Source organism: Eptatretus burgeri, chromosome 8 (genome assembly GCF_056783735.1).
Source record: "Eptatretus burgeri isolate ZD-2024b chromosome 8, Ebu_testis_v1, whole genome shotgun sequence".
In the NCBI taxonomy this organism is placed as follows: domain Eukaryota; kingdom Metazoa; phylum Chordata; class Myxini; order Myxiniformes; family Myxinidae; genus Eptatretus; species Eptatretus burgeri.
The window spans coordinates 8568873-8585246 of NC_140968.1; the positions used below are offsets into that span (position 1 = coordinate 8568873).

Here is a 16374-nt window from a genome sequence, read left to right on the forward strand (position 1 = left end):
CGACCAGGACATAAAATAAAAAACTGGAGAAGGTTATTGGCCTGTGCTGAGAGTAAGAACCACCTGATACAGTTTCTAGTGGACAGCTGGAAAGATCCCAAGCGAAGACAACAACTTAGCAACAAAACAATGTTTGTCACATGTGGTGAAAAATGTATCAAGTTCAACCAAGAGAGCCATGAGGAGATAGAAGCTCTTAAATCAGACCAAGAGGAGGCAGACACTCGACTCTTATTACATGCCAAGCATGCTTCAGTGAGTTATCCTGCATTACTCATCATAGCAGATGACACAGATACCCTCCTGCAACACACAGGCCGGGCAAACTACCAGGCTGCAATATGGAGGAGGAGCTTGGACAATTCCCCTGCCATTCCAGATCCTACAGAGGGTCATGGTTGGGCCAAATGTCAGGACGGATCTCTCATGATCAACTGGATGACCACTTCACCAGCACCTGAAATGGTCATAGACTTAATTTCATGCAGATGCACTCGAGCATGCCGACCATGAGAATGCACATGCATGTTGAATGGAATCGAGTGTACAGCAGAATGTAAGCTTATGGAATGTGCTAACATGATTGATGAAGACAGTGATGACTGTGAAGACTCCATTCCCCGGCCAGGTATGAAGACAGTCAACAGAAGAGGATTCATCAAAATGCAGCTTTATTGAAGGACCACACGCTGGCCAGCGGAGTTGGTGTTGGCAGCCCAACCAACAATGAAGAGCTCCCAAAACCACACTGAGTTTTACATCCAAAAACTCTCCCTTATATACAATCTATCTCAAATTCCAATTTATGTCTGGTTATACTCCAACCCTAATTGATGTCACAAATCACTGTGGGATGGTCGCAGGACAAACAGAAATCCCTTTTAGGTTTACATCTGGCTTTGGTAAAGGAACTCAGCTTCTCAGAAGTGGAATGTGGGTTGACCAGTAGGGGGCAGCCCTATTCCAATGATGGACTACCTGACAGCATTTACAGGCTATGACCCTTTTTTAACCTAAACAAAAGGCGCAGGAGTGGAATGCTTAAGAGAATCCAGATGACATTTTCCTCGGGACATTATCACTGAAACAACACAGCCAGTGCTTTTAGAGGGCATCTAGTGAATTGACGTATTAGGAAACAGTGCCACTACAACTATAGAGAGTTTCTTTGTAAAAGGCCTTACAGAGTATATAAGAATGGGTTCGAATCCCTACATCTAATATATATATATATATATATATATATATATATATATATATATATATATATATATATATATATATATATATATATATGTATTAATTATGGATCGGATGTGACCATAAAATAGCACTCCTCACAATGACCACTACTAGGATGCAGCAGATATGTGTGACAGTGACGACGATGATTAATAGCAATCTCATATACATGTACTTTCTATTCTGGCAATATGCTGTTGAGCATTCCTATAATAAACTAATTTCGTGCAAGAAAATAACTGATAAAAATCAATTAGAATTATTCTTACTTTCTATGAACGATGATAGTCTATATCATGTTATTCAGATGTACAATATGTGGTGAAACATAATCAAAATATAAAACAGCTGATACTGCAAAAGTGGTAGCTTGTTCATATTTTTATTATATAGACCTGTTTAGCAGGGGAAAATGTAAAGGTATCATCATTGACGCTGTGAACATATCCAAAAAGGTGTAAGAAATGTTTACCTATACAAGTTAAATCTTATGTGAGCATCTTGAACAGAAATTACACTGATATATTCGACAAACATAATGACTAACACTGCAATTGGCCATTATATTTGATTCAATTCTCAGTTATATAAAGTGAAACAATGGTATAATTAGGACTCTATATCACTAATATTAATGTTTAATAACCAAGTCATGCATAAATACCCTGAAATAAGTCAACTTTGATCTATATATGGTGATTATAGATGATAAAATGTGGAAAAAATGATCAAAAAACGTGACTTTTTCACAACATTTGTGTTCATAAATAAAAAAGTAATTAACATAACTGAACAAAATACACACCAAAAGATGCAGAATTTTATACTGAATTATATGAATATGACATCATGTGTTTATGTAAAGCCATTGTAGAGATATGGCCAATTTACTGACATATATCAAGGTCATTGAAAAGTGGCGGCCATTTTTTAAGATGGCCCCCAAAATACCATTTAGCTGGGCATGAGAAGCGTCCATCACACGATTCCATACTCTACAGACATCAAGGTAACTGAAAAGCATAGTGGCTTTTAGTCCCTCAATTTGGTAGTGAAATCTGGTCTGGCTCATGGACTAATACAAGTAGTAGAACTCTCAGGAACTCCAAAGTTATCCCACTCAACCTCAGCACAGCAGACCATTCTCAGTAAAAGTAAAAATATGTTAAAATTCAGTCTGGGTTTCAATCCTTTATATAGAAAGAATGGTGGGTGTGGTTCCCTTTGGAAATTTCCTGGTCAATTCCAGGAAAGCCTTGTGAGTCAGAGATTAACTGGAAATGATGCAAGAGCAGGTGGTCCTCACAAAAGAGGGTGGGGCTTAGTAAAATTGGGCGGGGCTTAGGGAAAGGATGTGGTAAACGAAAAGTGGGCGTGGCTTGCGGAAAAGTGGGCGTGGCTTATGAAAATAATCTGAGGCTCAGGAGGTGGTCAAACAAGAACATTGAGAGAAGTTTATCATTTTATTTCTCCTCAACAAAGACATATAAACCAAGAACAAAGATTTAAAATAATATTTGTGAATATACTTGATGGCGATGAATGTAATTGGAAAATTAATTTATTACCTCGAATGGAACATGGACAAATATTTATTGGATCACTCTTTGAGTGGAATGAAAATATGAAAGGAAATCGGTAAGTAATGAGGCAGAGATCGATCTCTTCTTTTGACCCCATGGACTGAGAGTCAGAGGGAGCGGGGGTTGGGTTTTTTTGGACCCTGAGACAATTTAACATGAGCTTGTATGGGAAAAAAGTCATTCTCCTGTTTTGTCCTGATTGACCTCGAGTCAGAAAGGTTTCCCAATACATTTTTTTATGGGGGGGGGGGGGGTTCGGTCTTGAGACAGCTTAACATGAGCTTGTATGGGAGAAAATGATTCTCCTGTTTTAACTGAATGAGCCTTGAGACAGAAAGGTTAACCTATACATTTGTATGAGGTTTTTTTTTGTGCCCTGAGACGGTCTCAATTCAACATGAGCTTTTATGGGAGAGAGAGAAAATCACTCTCCTGTTTTAACCGAATGAGCCTTGAGTCGGAAAGCTTCCCCTATTAATTTGTATGGGAGGAACCATTCTCCTGTTTAGGGGTTTCCCGGGTTTAATTCATAGAGTTTACCCCGTTTTCCCCATTCATTTACATGGATGCCTCAGAAGCCCCATTATTCCTCCACTGACGTCTATTGCATACTACCCATTGACGGGATTTATATGTGGCAGCGTTTTCAACTGCATGTCCTTCATTATTTTCAGGTGATATTTATCCTGAAAATGTGGAATCCATACGACACAACGGTTCATCTGTCTCAGAAACTTTAAGAAGTGCTCCTGTAAAGGAAGATTCAGATATTTATTTGACAAATGGCAGTCCTGCCTGTTCTGCCACAGGTGAGCAGAAACGTATAAAATTAACATGAACTTTTGAATTCAGGTTTTATAAAATTTTTGAAATCGTTCAATATTTTGCACTTTGAGTTTCACAAAAATAACTTCTTGTTTGTTTTTACAGAACAATCAAGAAGTCCGGTTGGGCAGATACGGTCCAGGAGCAGCTTGAGGGTGAAGATGATGTCTGTTTTAAAGAACCAATCCCAAGAACAAGACTCAAAATACAAGTGCACATCTGTTAAAAACAGCCGACAGAAGAATATTAAATTAAACAAACCCAAAAAGGTTATCGATAGGCAAATGTGTTATAAGTGTAATGTATGCAGTGCAGATGTTACTTCAACAAACATCAAAATACACATGAGGACCCACAGAAGAGAACACTCACACAAATGCTCTGTCTGTGATAAAGGTTTCTCTGCAAAAGGCAATTTAAATCGGCACATGAGGATCCATGCACGAGAGCGTTCTAACAAATGCTCCATATGTGATAAAGGTTTCTCTGAAAACGGCAAATTGAAAATACACATGAGGGTCCATGCAGGAGTGTGTCCTAACAAATGCTCGATCTGTGATAAAGGTTTCTCTCAGAAAGGCAGTTTGAATAAGCATATGAGGATCCACACAGGAGAGCGTCCTTACAAATGCTCCATATGTGATAAAAGTTTCCATCAAAAAAGCCATTTGAAAATACATCGGAGGATCCATACAGGAGAGCGTCCGAACAAATGCTCGATCTGTGATAAAGCTTTCACTCACAACGGCAATTTGAATCAGCACATGAAGATCCACACAGGAGAGCGTCCTTACAAATGCTTCATATGTGATAAAGGTTTCTGTGAAAAAGCCAGTTTGAAAATTCACATGAGATTCCACACAGGAGAGCGTCCTCACAAATGCTCGATCTGTGATAAAGGTTTCTCTCAGAAAGGCAGTTTGAAAATACATATGAGGATCCATACAGGAGAGCGTCCTTACAAATGCTCCATATGTGATAAATGTTTCTCTGAAAACAGCAATTTGAAAATACACATGAGGATCCATGCAGGAGTGTGTCCTAACAAATGCTCGATCTGTGATAAAGGTTTCTCTGAGAAAGGCAGTTTGAATAAGCATATGAGGATCCACACAGGAGAGCGTCCTTACAAATGCTCCATATGTGATAAAAGTTTCCATCAAAAAGGCCATTTGAAAATACATCGGAGGATCCATACAGGAGAGCGTCCGAACAAATGCTCGATCTGTGATAAAGCTTTCACTCACAACGGCAGTTTGAATCAGCACATGAAGATCCACACAGGAGAGCGTCCTTACAAATGCTTCATATGTGATAAAGGTTTCTGTGTAAAAGGCAATTTGAAAATGCACATGAGATTCCATACAGGAGAGCGTCCTCACAAATGCTCGATCTGTGATAAAGGTTTCTCTCAGAAAGGCAGTTTGAAAATACATATGAGGATCCATACAGGAGAGCGTCCTTACAAATGCTCCATATGTGATAAAGGTTTCTCTGAAAAAGGCAGTTTGAAAATGCACATGGGATTCCATACAGGAGAGCATCCTTACAACTGCTCTATCTGTAATAAAGGTTTCTCTCGTGAAGGTCATTTGAATAAGCATATGTGGATCCACACAGGAGAGCGTCCTTACAAATGCTCCATATGTGATAAAAGTTTCCCTCAAAAAGGCAGTTTGAAAATACACATGAGGATCCATACAGGAGAGCGTCCCAACAAATGCTCCATTTGTGATAAAGATTTCCCTCATCAAGGCAATTTGAATCGCCACATGAGGATCCATACAGGAGAGCGTCCTTACAAATGCTCCATTTGTGATAAAGATTTCCCTCGTCAAGGCAATTTGAATCGCCACATGAGCATCCATAGAGGAGAGCGTCCAAAAATCCACACGAAAAGAACAGACAAAAATATATGAACGAGAAAACGAAGCATTTTTTTCAATACATCGGAATAAAAGAAGCCCCAAGTACAACACAAAAATATCCATAAAATTATCGGCAAACAGTACTTACGCAGAATAAGACTAATTTTGAAGTCTTCCCTCTCTCCAATGAACAAAACCAAAGATATAAACCAACTTGCAGTGCCAGTATTCCAATATGACTGTGCAAGTATATATTACATAAAACTAACGCTCACCCGAACTATTCACAAGATGTTCCACAAAAACCAATGCATACCGAGGGTGTACTTACCTCGATGAGAATGAGGAGGTTGTGTGATGGAGCTTAACCAAATGCGCAGAGCATCGTGTATCAGACCAGCGGAGGATGTGAAAAGCTCAATAGACAATCATTTGAGATTTGTGCATGACCACGAAAACAACAAACCAGAAAAGGGTTCCTTATTCTATTTTGCAACAAACTTCAAAAAACCGGTGTAAATTATGGATACTACACAGGAAAACAAATACAGTCCCAATGATTGCAAAGAAGAAGAAAAAAAAAAAAACGACAAAAAGAAATATCAGCAGATACAAATGTCTGACAAATGGGAGTGATAAAAGAGCAGGAAGATTTAAAACAGAGCTTGACAGGACAGGGATTGACAATTAAGGCTTAGTGGAATGGCGAAGAAGAGGTCTAATTAATTGGGATGGAGAACGAGTAATCTTAAATCTCATCACAAACTGATGCCTTTAAGAAAATGGTGGGATGTATGGACATCATAAACCAAGCACTGCGTCCGGACATGGTGCTCAAACGCAAAAAGGAAAAGTCAGCATTTTTCATTGAGGTTTCAGTTCCCAATCACTGTGGACGACATGCCACAGAAATCAGGAAAATGACAAAATACCAGGATCTGAAAAATGAGGTCAGGAGGAACTCAAAATTGAAGAAAGCTGAAATTATACCAGTGATAGTCGGAGCTCGAGGAATGATAAAGAAAACCCTCACTGAATACTTGAATATCATTCCAAACAATCTGCAAGAAGAGGCTGTCAGAGGTTCAGTGAAGATTTTGAAAAGAGTCCTTGGAACGAGGCTATGAGGACATTTCACAGTTTGTTTTATGAATCATGATCCTTTACCAAAAAGGTGGAGGAGATTTTGAGTTCTGGGAGAACTTCCTCCCACCTTTTGAAGCTCATAGTGTTTCAACAACCAATGAAAGCCTAAAAATACTGAAACAAACAAACAAAGTAAATGAAAGAAGAAAAGACCACCAGTTTGGAAATTTACTTGTAAGTATCAATCAAAAACTAAGCAAATCGAAGCAGACTATTGCAATCCCTCCACCGCAGAAAAAAGATGAACGACTTTGGAAAGGGATTCATGAAAACTGAAAAGAACACAACAAGAAGGTGGAACAGATCCAAAACTTGGAAAAGTTTCTGTGGAATGGCTATTCCTCAATATTCCTCGAGAGGATATTCCTCAAGTGATAATTGCCAAACAGAAAATTATGAAACACTCACCAAGATGCCAAAATTCAAAAGCCCTGGTCTGGATGGCATCCCACATTTCTGGTGCTCTTCACAATCACTACATTGAGCTTATCCCAAGGAGAAAAGGCACCGGATGAATGGTAGTCCAATCCTGATCTTCCCTTCTGAGTTTTCAACATGCAAAACACCATTTTAAGTCCTCTCTCATCCTGACCCACTGTCTTTCAATCTTCACTCATTCACTGTGTCTTTTGCACATGAGAAGGAGGAAAACATTCTTTCAACTCTCGACTTTTTGTGATATACATGGTGTCTGCTCATGAAATAACTCGGACACCAAACAGATCAGTTCACAACAAAACAAAGGGGACAGCAGTGGAAGGGGAAACATCAACAGCAGGGTGGAGGGGAAAATAGACGGAGACTGACAAATATGGGATGCAGGAAACGATGAGGGTAAGAGTAAGGGGTGGACAAGTTGGACACATAAGCAAAATGTTGGAAGTACTGGGAGATTGTTTACCGGGTGTAGAAAACATCATGCTTTTGGATGGGTGATGACTTGAGATTGTGGTGAACAGATGTCTTCAAGACCTGGAGGGAAGAATCAGATTGAATCGAGTGTGGAATGTGGTTCCACAGGTGTGGAAAAAAGGAATACAGTACATTAGTGCAGGTAAGCAGTGGTTCTGGATTTTGGCGGTTGAACTCTGAAGGGGTTGATGGAAGACTGCGTGCATCCTGCACATACCTCAGAGAGAAGATGCATGGAGAGGGTGAAGGGTGCAGGACCAGAAATGAGTCGGAAGAAGATGGAGACTACCGACCTGTTCGTGATGGTTAAATGATTGTCCCATTGACTCAGCTTCATCGTGAGAAATTCCAAAGATCTTGAAAGCCTTCTTTTCCACGGCTTCAAGCTGAGCAAGATGTGAGCCACGGGAGCCAGCCCTAACGAAAGAGCAGTTCTCCATTAAGCTGTGAATGAAAGCCTTGTCAGTGGATCGGAGCTCTGGTGTGCCAACGAAGGACTCCGCATGAAGGAGGATGTCTCGTTTGGTTTTGGAGGCCAACTTTGAAATGTGGCTTGCTTCGAGTGAGACCCAAGAGTTTGAGTGACTGAACCTCTTCAAGAGGGTTGATGAGAAAGTCGATGGGTTTATGGTACAGTCATTGGGGAGAGAAAGGGGAAGAGAGAAAAATGTTTCACCAGTTTGTGATTTTTGTCTAGGCCAAAAGTGAGGGAAGAGGTTTCTGTCTGTCAGCAGGATGAGGGATGTCATGGCAGAGAGTGGAATCATTAGCAAAGAGCTAATGAGTATTTTCCAGCAGGTCTGTGATCTCATTGATGAAGATTAGGAATAAGATGGGGCTGCGAACACCACATTGGGGGAAGTCCAGCCTTGAAAAGGAGAGGAGAAGAAGGAGTTCTGTTGAGAGTCCCATGTTGGCTTCAAGAGTGGAGTTTGCCTTGGATTCAATAGGCAAACAGTTTGGAGAGCATGGTTGATGTCAGAACAGATCGAAAGCTCGAGATATGCCCAGAGAGACGGCTTTGATTTGTCTGATATTGAAGGCCCCTACCATTGTTGAAAGAGTAAAAGCATCATGTCCAAGTTGGAGTGACCTGGTCTGAATCCAAATTGATGACTTGAGATGAGACTTATGGATAAAATGTATGATTTTACGTCAACTGCGATGATGGATTCCACGACTTTGCTATGTTTGGAAGTGAGCTTCCAGTGTTTGGAAGTGATGGGGCAGGACCCCGTGCCCTCACAAACGATGATGGATGCCAGCTTTGAAGAAAATGTTTTAAAATCCTTTTCCAGGCCTCTTGTTAGGTTTTACCTGCACTAATCTCAGTGCAGCCAAGTAAGATTTAGCTCAAGTTCTGCAGGTTAAAAAAAAATGCAGAAGGTGAAATGGGAACGACTTGTCTTGCTTCAACAGTTTATTGAGCATTGCAGGTGTAAATTGATGAAAAACCTAAAGATAAAATGAAAACTCTGTCAGGATGCAGTCATTGATAATTTAGGTTGCAAACTTCAGGGAAATACTTTCACGTGTTCAATGATAGATGCTGTTACATTAAATATAGTTGAAGAATAAACATGTTACTGATGCAATGGACTCGTCATTGAACATTTTTGATTAAATATCTCCAGTCATAAATTCCTGTGTTCACCAAATAAGACATGACGGTTTAAAGACAAATGTACATTCCAATCAGATTAATGACTGCAATTATTCGACAGTTGAACAGTAAAAATATTACAGCAAATCAACCAAGAACAGGAATAGTAAAATTCTTCTCCAATAAATGATCCACAACACACGTGTCATGACTGCTTGTTTTTACTGAATGCATCAGTTAGTGCTGTATTTCCAAACTCAGAATAAGCAATTTTGTAATGTTGTGAGAAATTTGTATGGTATTTTTGTATCAATATGAACATTACAGTAATAACAGGCAAATTATTCAATGATATCAAAAAAACCATATTGCACCATCAGCGTGGTCAATCCAAAAATGCAATCCAACGAAAGAAACATGTATCACACCTGAAGTGGGGTTCTGGAAGTAAAATAATTAATTATGTCTTGTGAAATGTATAATATGCTGCACCAACCATTTTCTGTCATTTGAGGTGATGAACTGATGATACTCATTTCCTCTTGTGTGCTTTTAAATGCTTGTAAAGGTCTCATCTATTGCAAAGCATTTTAATTAACTGAAGTCGATTTGTCATCATGTGTGGTGTTGTTCACCAAGAAGAATCATGGAAGTGTGTTTTAAAACCCACTCGCCCAGTAACCGGGAGGTTGGAATGTTCGGCTGATAAGCTCGCAGCTGCAAAGCTCAGGGTAGTTGGGGTTGCTTGCCAATATACACACCTATCTTGTCAAGCATTGTACCATGGGCCCCATGTCTCATAATGTTTCTTTGTCAGTTACCCATCCCTCTTCCTGTAGAATACTGTGGTCACAAAATACTGCATACAGCTGTGCATTATCAGAACACCCCACCTTTTACCTTGAGGCTGAAATGTTCTCATCTTAGGAAACATCTCAACAGGCCATTGAGATGTCAGTAAGCTTTTACAGGTAGTCGTCGACTTTCGACCACAATTGGTTCTCACCAATCGGCCGTAAGTGGACTTGGTCTTAAGTCGACCAATGTATATTTTACATGCAAAAAAAGTAGTTTTGGGCCACTTTACGTGGTCGTAAAGTCGAACAGTCGTAAGTCGCATAGGTCGTAAGTCGACGACTACCTGTATAACCAGTACTGTTCTTTGTGGAACTCATTCCCCCCTCCTTCAGTCTTTTTATGCAAATAATTTTGCTCGAAAGATTATTGGCTTGGAAAAACAGAACGGAGTGAAGGAAGTTCACAGCATCTCATCTTGGTGTTGATCTATGTATTTGTTTGTTGCAGTGTACACGTAAATAAGGGATTCAACTTTCACTGGAACTGGTGTTATTGGAGTGACGTGCGATTCCACTGGAGGTTCCAGTGATTCCACCAAAGAAGTTGGCGTCAAGAGCAGGGCTCGCACATTCCGGTGGTGGTGTTGTGGGGGGGGGGGGTTGAGACCGGAGGTTAAGGTCACATCGGCTGAGGTGATGTGGACGCAGGTAGCCAGCTGAAGGGGCAGGAAAGGGGACCGTTACAAATTCCCTTCTCTGACCCTTTCACTGGGTCTTGCATGCATTACCTCCAGTCATGTGCCTTTCCTCTGACCAAACGGTGACGTGAGCCTGAGGAAATTGAGTTGTCATTTGTTGCGAGTTCGTGCTGCAAGATCTGGATTCAAACCAGGTTTTGGCAATCCGTGCCGGGAAAGCTGGATTTCGTGACCCTTGCCAGAAAGCTGGATTTTGTGACCCATGCCAGGAAGCTGGATTGTGGGATATCCGTGCCAGGTTTGAATATTTTGATCCGGGCATTCGAACATTCGAGGGGCTTGGAGAGCTGCTCCGCTGATTTTGAATCATAGCACGAGCAACTGAAAGGTGCCTGCTGATTCTTCGTTGGCACGTAAGTGAGGTGCTGCATAAGGTTGACGCTCACTGCACTGTCCTTTCGGGTCTGAAGGTGTTGATCAGTGCTGTATCCTGAGCGCTGTGAGATCTGGAATGTTAGAACATCTGTTGAGTTATGTAAGGATCAAGCACCCTTGGGTTGTGGTATCCAGGCTCTGGATGAGTGCAGAAGGACTTGAAGTCCCATGGGTTAACATAATTTTACATCAACTTTAAGGGCCCCTTTTTGCTGCTGTATGAATGTATGATTGTGACTTGAACTTTTAACGATCATTTTTGCTGTTTGACAAATGTATAAGCCTGGTGTTGACTTGATGGTAAGGATGGTGAGCTTGGGTCACAGGATCCTGAGTTGAAATCTCACTCTGTGTTGAAGTAATACCAGGAAGGGTTGACTCTGCCTGTTATCCTTCCGAGTTCGGCAAAATGAGTGCCAGTTTGCTGGTATCTTGTGTTGGCGTGGTGACCCGTCCAGGATTGTACCCAATAGCAAACGAGACTGTTTTATACGACACCAACGCTCTGCACAGAGTATGGTCCCAATGGTTGAATGTATGACAGTGATTTGTATTTGTAAAAACGCGATGAATTGTGTGTTCAAGATGATTGTGGAATTGAGTCTTCTCAAGTACATTTGATCATTTCCTGAAACTGTTTTGCAGTGGAACAATGTGGAATGTTTTATGGTGGTTTAAGGTGAATGTTCTGAACGTGTTGATGAAATAGTTTGTGCACAACGTTTCAGTGTGTGTGGGTACGGGTGTGCGTCAGTTTATGTGTGCGAGAAGTATATCATGAACAGCAAAACTGCCAAAAGTTAAATTGGAAAGTGTTTCTGACGAGGAGTTATTATTGTCAGAGAAGATCACCTTGACAAAGTGTGGAGTATATCCAGTGGCGTTATGACAAATGCCACTGAATATTTTAAAAGACAAGAAAATGCAGTTGTGTTCTGTGTGGGAGAATGTATGTATTAATACTGAAGGACCAATTTTGTGCTCCTTGCGGTCGCGTCACGTTTTTCTTGGTATTGCGACCTTGACTGAAAGAAACCGTCGCTGTAAGAGTGCATCGCACATAGTGTCAATAGTCAATCTTGAACTCTGAAGCAGGATAAACACTTTTCTTTGAGACGGGGGCGAGGAGTGAAGAGGCGGGGGGCAAGGTAAGCAAATTTTTGGGTAGGGGTAAGAAAATTGAAAACGGGCAGTGGGGGGAATGTGGCGGGGGATGAGTGGGCGGGGGCTGGGATGAATTAGGAGTTGAATGTGAGGGGGTGAACAGGGGGCGGGGGCAAGTGGGGTGGGGAATCAAGAGACGGGGGGGGGCAGGGAGTGAAGAGGCAGGGATGGTGTAATTTAATTTATGGGTGGGGATAAGCAAATTGAAGGCGGGGTAACGCGGCAGGGGTGGGGGATGATGAGTAGGTGGGGGCAAGCACGCCCTGTCCAGTCAATGTCCCTCGAGTGTGGATGAGCTGGTTAGGATTGTTGAATGAACGGAATCCGTCTGTGACGGGGTTTCGGCTTGTTATCATGAATTTGTAATCGACACTGGCCACGTGAGTTTTGGCGTGCGGGACACGGAGTATCCAGAAGTGTGCACGGTCTGTGCCTGGCTGTGTAGCTGCAAAGGAAGAGTTGTTGGAACAATTGACAGTTAGGAGTTGCATAAATTGTGGAAGAAATTTCCTCTTTTAGCATTTCTAATTGGTGTTGCCAGCTCAATGTGTGAACGAATAAAGACATTTTTTCTCACCAATAAAATATTATTTGAACTTTTCTAAAATGTTTCAGTTGAGAGGATTCCCTTGTAAATATGATTATCCACGGATTCGGTTACATTTTCTTTTTGGAAACCATCCATCTTCCTTCAATTGAGATTGATTTGTCATTTTGTTATAAAAACCATGTAACAACCTGGAAATGTTGTGTAGGTTCCAGGAAGACTTCAGTACATCATTTGGTGCATGGTTAAACATATCTTTCGATATTTCTAATTCACTTCACAAATTTAATGAAGATAATGCACGGATTGTTGTGGATACGCATTGTGGGAGCTTCTGAGGTTCTATGAGCTGAACCAGTCAATGTAATGTTGTTCTTTATCAACACTGAGGACGTACCGAAGTAATGATTCACTCCCTTGATCTGTGTAACTATCTGTTCCTCCAAATCCTGTGGAACCTCAAAGGGGCTGTTGTGCTCTTTTCTGATTGGCTGTTCTTGGGCCTTGCCGACATTGTTACCTCCACCACCGAAGGTGAAGGTGGTTATGTTTTCACCCCTTTATGTTTGTCTGTGTGCAGGATATCTCAAAAAGTTGTGGACGGATTCAGATGATATTTTGTGGAAAGGTTGTGTGTGACATGAAGGAATTGATTTGATTTTGGTGAAGATCCGAATCCAGATTTGGCTGCAAGAATTACTTCATTTTCTAAGTGATTCTTCACCATTGAGAGACGGGGTCAAAAACGATAACATGATGTACCAAAACGTTAATGGGCCCGATCTGTTCATTTTGAATTTTTTTTTATGCAAAGGTGTGCCCTCCACCAAGTACCCTTCTCGTTAATGTTCTGAAATGTCTCTCCACATTTCTCAGACGCAAAATTGAAGGCTTACCTTCACTCTCACAGAGATTTGTTGAATGGGTAACTTCACTGTCATCATCGTGTGCTGTGTGAGTTCGTGCATGAGCGAGTGCCCATTGAGACACAGAGTCTGGATACCTGTGAGGAAAGGTGAGTACAAAAGGCAGAATGTGAAACTGAGGTTGAGAGGCTTGAGAGAGAGAGTGCACAGGCAGGGTCATTCACCAATGTGTGTGCCTCCATCGGATGGACATGAAATTGGGAGTCCCATCTGCCGGCATGAGTTTGTGGATGTTAAACATCCCACCGTGTCCTTTGTGAAGAGTCGGCGAGCTATCGCTGGCATCCTGAACAAATTACAAATTCCTGCCCGAACCAATGGAGGGCACTGTGTCAGCGGTACATCCACACCCTCAGGAAATGCTGCTGTTATGCGACCTTGTGCTGCACACGAATGAAGAAGACTGAACTGATTCTGAAATATAAACCCCTTTAATATCGATACAAAAATGTAATTTTATCTTCTTTATTGCTGTCCAACACTTTCAGATACATTTGTGTGTTTTTCCCCCATTATTCCTCTTTTATCCTTTTCCTGAACAGAATTCCCCTTTCATAAATTGATCTGTGTCCAACAGGGCTGTTCAGAGGGAGTGAATTTACCTCTGAACTGTCCAGTCTGATTTGATGATCATCCTGAACATACAGTGTCGAATGAAGAGCTCGTGTTGCTCGTGAAGGCTCGTGTCTAACTGCTTGTGGCATTTTTGGTCGGACAAAATGTTGATGTCCGAAAGGTCATCTTTCCCTCTCTTCTAACGACAGAGAGCAATGTCCTTCCTGGTGATTCCATCCTTTTCATGAAATAACATTGCTGCTTCGTCAGTGGGACGTTTGGTCACAAGTGAGCAGTCCCTCAGATGGACCTTGTGCTGGGTGTCCCCTCTGATAGCATTAGTTTGGAGAAACAAAACATCTTTCGTTGTCTTTCATGAAGTGGTGGCAAATTATTTCCAGCACTCTGACCAAATGACAACAACCTGCCTTTACAAACTCCAATCACATCAGGCTTTCCCAACCGCTTCCTGAAAGACTTGGCCCAATCTTACATGTTCTGAGCCCTTGACCTCTTACTCGGAGACATGGTAAACGAGCAACTGGCTCATCAAGACGAAGAGGAATAAGAATTGATGACGTCGCCGCTGCCCGCCCCCATAGGACCGTCACTGCTGCCCGCCCCCTTTGCGCCGTCGCCGCTGCTTGCCCCCATAGGACCGTCGCCGCTGCCCACCCCCGCTGCACCACTGATGCCCGCGTCACTGCGTCCACTTTCCGCCGGTACTCCAGGGGCCTCTGTCTGGCCTTCCCCCATGCAGATGCCTGGCCCATCCCCATCTCCTTGAGATGCTGGTCAAAATGCTGCAACCACGAGGCACGTGGTCGGCCCATTGGCCTCCTCCACTCATGAGACTCCCTCGCTGAGAGAATCTGGTGAGCAGGATCAGCATCAGGAAAACGAGCCACATGTCCATACAGCCGCTACTGATGCTCACGGACCATGCAGGTAACAAATCTCATCCGAGTCTCTCTCGGCAACCGCTTGTTGGACACAAAATATGACCAGCGATAGCCAAGGATTCTCCGAAGAGACCTGGTACCAAAGCAATAAAGTCTCCGTCTCAGATCCTTGGTCAGAGTCCAAGTCTCACATCCATAGAGCAAGACTAGAAGCACCAAGGACCTGAAGACTCGGTCTTTTGTCCTCCCGCCACACTCCATGATCCAGTGAATCCATGACTCCCCAGGCCCGACCCAGACGTCTATTGACCTCTGACTCACAGCAAGCAGAGACATGAATATCACTGCCAAGGTGAGTGAATCTCTCCATGACCTCAACATCCTCACCTCATCACAGGACAGCAGCATCCAAGATGTCATTGAAAGCCTGGATCTTAGTTTCGACCCAAGAACCCCAGCGGCTCCGACTCCTCATTCAGCACCTCAAGGACCCCCAAAAGGATATCTAAAGTCTCCACAAAGATTACTGCATCATCTGCGAAATCAAGGTCCAAGATCTTGACATTCCCAAACGATGCAACGCAGCTTGATCTTTCCGACATCCTCCCTAAAATCCACTTCATACAAGTGCTGAAAAGTGTGGGGGCCAGTACACACCCCTGATGAACTCCAATAACCACTGGAAATAAGTCAGAGATGGTACCACCACACTTCAAAGCACTATCAGTACCAGAGTAGAGTTCAGACATCAGATCGATCAGTTTTGGTTGCACCCCACAAATACCAAGAATCCTCCAGAGGGCATCCCGATTCACTGAATCGAACGCTTTACAGAGATCAACATAGGCTGCAAGCAGCCCCTGCCGAAACTCTCGTCTACGTTCGGTGAGGAAATGAAGAGCAAGTATATGGTCAATCGTTGACCTCTTTGGTGTAAAGCCTGACTGCTCTGGACGCTGGTGCTCAAGCAGATGGTGGCGAACCCGATCAAGAATGTGTTCAGGATCGGATTTGATCGTGCCATTGATATGATTGTCTAGCCAAGGAAGTCAATGATCGATGGTCTTTTCAGAGAACACACATTTGTCATAGTTGAATGGCAGGTTCTACTTTCTGGTGATATTTTGAAACTTGTCCAAATTTTCATCGTGCTCCACGTGCTTCTTTCCAC

The 16374-nt window shown here is 42.3% G+C and overlaps 2 protein-coding genes across 2 annotated transcripts in view; both read left to right on the forward strand.

Moving 5' to 3' along the window:
- Positions 1-9380, forward strand: part of LOC147021047 (uncharacterized) — a 77024-nt gene extending 67644 nt beyond the window's left edge. The window contains 3 exon segments of the mRNA XM_085893561.1: positions 3500-3634; positions 3756-5446; positions 5448-9380. Of these exon segments, the coding sequence (XP_085749687.1) occupies positions 3500-3634; positions 3756-5446; positions 5448-5498 (1877 nt within the window). The 3' untranslated portion in view covers positions 5499-9380.
- Positions 1-16374, forward strand: part of LOC147021048 (uncharacterized) — a 160643-nt gene that overhangs the window by 56374 nt on the left and 87895 nt on the right. The window lies entirely within an intron of this gene.